General features: G+C 38.9%; 1 protein-coding gene across 1 annotated transcript; it reads right to left on the reverse strand.

Annotated features, from left to right (window-relative positions):
- Positions 1-233: 233 nt before the first annotated feature.
- LOC117595439 (C-X-C motif chemokine 13-like) lies at positions 234-2,685 on the reverse strand. Its single transcript, XM_034296627.1, has 3 exons — positions 2,566-2,685; positions 2,294-2,426; positions 234-1,041 (listed from the first exon to the last, which is right to left on the reverse strand). The coding sequence occupies exons 1-3, from the start codon at positions 2,627-2,629 to the stop codon at positions 933-935; spliced, it is 306 nt and encodes a 101-aa protein (XP_034152518.1). The 5' UTR covers positions 2,630-2,685; the 3' UTR covers positions 234-932.
- Between the last annotated feature and the right edge of the window lie 998 nt (positions 2,686-3,683).

The raw sequence follows: 3,683 nt of genomic DNA on the forward strand, positions 1-3,683 counted from the left end.
AACCATACTGTTTGTATGCAACCCAATTTGATTAAGATAATGCTCTGTTATTTGACGGATCGCTCCCAGACCATAGGAATCATCACCCAGTATTCTAGTTTAAATAATGAGCCCTTGATGGTAATGCCCATAGAACAGGTTACATTCATATAGAGTCCTCTATCTAACTCTGCAGCCTAGATAGAACTGCTGTACCACCCCCAGGAGGTTTCAGGATGACTTATGCACCACAAAATAGCAAACCATCTCCTACCAAAATAATCTGTGAGCCAATAAGAGGTGGAGACTGTGTTTTTTCCCCTGCGTTTTCTTTACTGTAATGTTGTGGTAATGATGATCACATCAAATGTTTACATCAGCAATTGTAGTAATTTTTCCTCCCCACTCCTCCTTAGGCAATAAAACTACATTTGTTTAAAAGTACATATGGGATATGTTGCTTTTATTTTTCTGGGTTTTTCAAACACAAAAAATGGTAAATAATAGCATTCAGTATACATCGACATTATTGATGAAGTAATATTTTAATACATTTGTGTATATCTTATTGGTAGGTAATGGTTAATCAGTGAACATTATTTTCACCTGAAGATGATTATGTTGATTATTAAATACGTTTAAAATATTTCTGTTCCAATTGATTAATTTCTGCTTTAGACAGCTGGCTTTCTCTTGTAACTGAGGAAAGAAATGATCAGTTTTATAGTCAACATCGGTGCCTGTTGGATCCGGTTTTTACTATTCTTGTAAGAATCACAAAGTCCCCACAAAGGCAGTTTAACTTGACAGTTTAATACACAAATATGTTTTGGCTGGTTGCCAGAAGGTAAAAGGATATTTCCTGCTTTGAGTTAAGGTTTAGGATAAAACATAAACGGTTTGAGTCAGGATTAGTAAAATATCATTATTGTGGGGTCATCAAATTTATACAGTTAATGTAGGTGTGTTTTCTGTATTTTCTTCTGTAACTTGGCAATGAGTTTGTTGATCCATTTGGCTTCTGGCGACACACAGATGGTGGAATGGTCCTCCTTGGTAATGCTGATGAATGAAAAGGTATGTTACTGAAAATAAGTATCAATGGCTGGATTGTGCAGAACAAAAAATATAAAAAGTGTCAACATGCATCTGAACTTGATGGAAACTGCCATTGGCTACTGGTAGATTTCTCCAATAGGCCTAAAGTCTTGCCTATGCACCTGCAACTGAAAGAAATCATCAGGGTCTATTGATTGCTTTGCATAGCAGTAAGTTAATACTCAATCATTACTTTCCCTCCACCACACCTGTTCCACAATACATTTGAAGACCACAATGAAGAGTGTTATTTCAGTTCCATTCGGCTGACTAACAACTTTGTGAGAAGACAGAAACCACCCCACTGACACCACCAGGGTTTCATGTCGGTTTCTAGGACACACTGAACAAGCAGTAGATTTAGGGTTCATTTCAGTGAAACATGCATTGCACTATTGCAGAATGCTGCTGTTAGAATGTTAAACAGGACCAAGAGAACAGAGCACATCACTCTGGTTCTTAAAACTTTGCATTGGCTTCCAGTCAGTTACAGATTGTGGTGCTTTTAGTTTATAAATCTGAATGGTTTAGGACCCGAATACATTTCTGATATGTTTGAAGAATCGAGCAGGGCTCTTAGATCCATGAACACAGGTCAGCTAGTACAGCCCAGTGTCCAAACTAAACATGGAGATGCTGCGTTTAGCAGTTATGCTGTACACAACTGGAATAAAATACCAGAAGATCTTAGACGTGCCCCAAATGTATTTAAAAAAAAATCCAGGTTAAAAACACTTCTCTATTCACGTGCCTATGACTGAGCACTTAAACTTAATCACACTGTTTAGCCTTACAGTTTTATAACTTCCTATGTTTTTATCCAGTTTTTATTCTTTTTAAATTTTCTTATTACATTTTTTCTTATTTTGATGTTGTTTTGATGTTTTCATTTGAGTATTTGTTTTTATGCTATTGTATTTTTATATTTTTTCTTTTTCTTTGCAAAGCACATTGAATTGTGCCATATAAATAAACTTGCTTGCTTGCTAACTATTGCACACAATTTCTCTTTTACTACTATGAACCACCCGATGGAGCGTTCCCACAGATATGCTCACCCTTTTAAGAATGTGATTGGGTGAACACTGAGTGAACACAGCAAATAACTATGCATTTATTAACATTGCTATGCTTGTTCTGATCTTAATAACAGCGTGAGATTTGCACTGGGCTCAGTCTGTGCGGGGAAACCGGCTCGTAGGTCCAGTGGACTCACATGATCTCAGTGTAACGGCAGTGGGCTCCTGCAGGTAGAATCTCCATCCTCTTAAACAGCTTAGGAGGGATGAAGTCAGAGGACGAGCGAATACAGCGACAGCTGACTGGAGCAAAGCCTTCCATGGGGATCGCTGCCGGAGCGTGAAAAAAACAATAATGTTTTGCTTGTGATTAACATGTATGTGATATGTTGAACGACCTACTGCGAGATAAATCATCCAAATGCCTTGTACGTTTAACAAACAAATATTTTCTAAATGTGTGTCTCACCGTGAAGAAGCGTGAAGCTGCAGATAGTCAGGACCACCAGCAGATAGGTTGATGTGAATGGCATCTTGAGGTTGGGTCAGCTGTGGTTGCTTGGTGCCGGCTGAGGTTGAATAGAAAGGAGCTTTCTGAGACTGATTGATGCAATGGTGTGCACTCTGTGTTTATATGGCCTTATGTGAGGAAGTATGTGGGGGAACATGTGTTTTCCCATGAAAACAAATTACATGAATGTGTGTGTGTATACTTAAATGGGAAGGTGGAAGCTTTTTTATGTCAATTCAGCTTTTATTAAACTGTTGATGTACATAAAACATTGACTGACAATTTTTTTGACAATTCTTTCTTTCTCCTGCATCTATAGCCTAGAGATACATTTTAATGAATTCAGGATGTGTTCTGCATTTTATTTATATTCCAAATCCATTACTACTTCAGGAACCTCCACATTTCAGTTAAAGTGAGACATTAGTTGTTAGTAATAGATGCCTTCATAAAACATAATTTTTCATAGCCACAATGTGATGTCAGATCCAATATGATTTACAGCCTTGGTATTTGCGTAGATGAAGCCTGTCTGGGCGGCTGGAGGAGAGGCACTGCAAGTGGTAGTTCTCTACAAGGTCAACAGACACTCCTGCTAGCTATCCTCATTGCTGCTCTGCCACAGCGATCCGTGAGGAGAACGAACACCTTGAGACAAGGAGTGCCAGAGTCCCCCAGGTTCCTGCCTGGATTACAATGCCTCCCTCCAAGACCCTAAACACTTCTGTTCCCTGTGTCTCTCCCTGTACCACAGCATTAAATGAGTTACACAAGTACTACGCTTAACATTTGCCTGATAAACTTAAAGGAAGAGATCTGCTGGATGTTAGCAGAAGAACGAATATGACTGCCTGTGTAAACGTGTCTTTAAGACGCGTACCCAGTCTGTCCGGATGCTTCATGCTTTGGTGTGTTGGTATTTCATTGTCAATAGAAAACAACAGGTCTTTAATACGGTTCAAGACAAGAGACTGAGATGAAGGAAATGGTCCATAACACCAGAGCCACCTCTTCCCAAACTTTCTTACTCATTAGACCTTGGAAAAACAACTCAACAGGAGACTACATTTACTGTC

This window comes from Esox lucius, chromosome 13 (assembly GCF_011004845.1).
Source record: "Esox lucius isolate fEsoLuc1 chromosome 13, fEsoLuc1.pri, whole genome shotgun sequence".
Classification (NCBI taxonomy): Eukaryota; Metazoa; Chordata; class Actinopteri; order Esociformes; family Esocidae; genus Esox; species Esox lucius.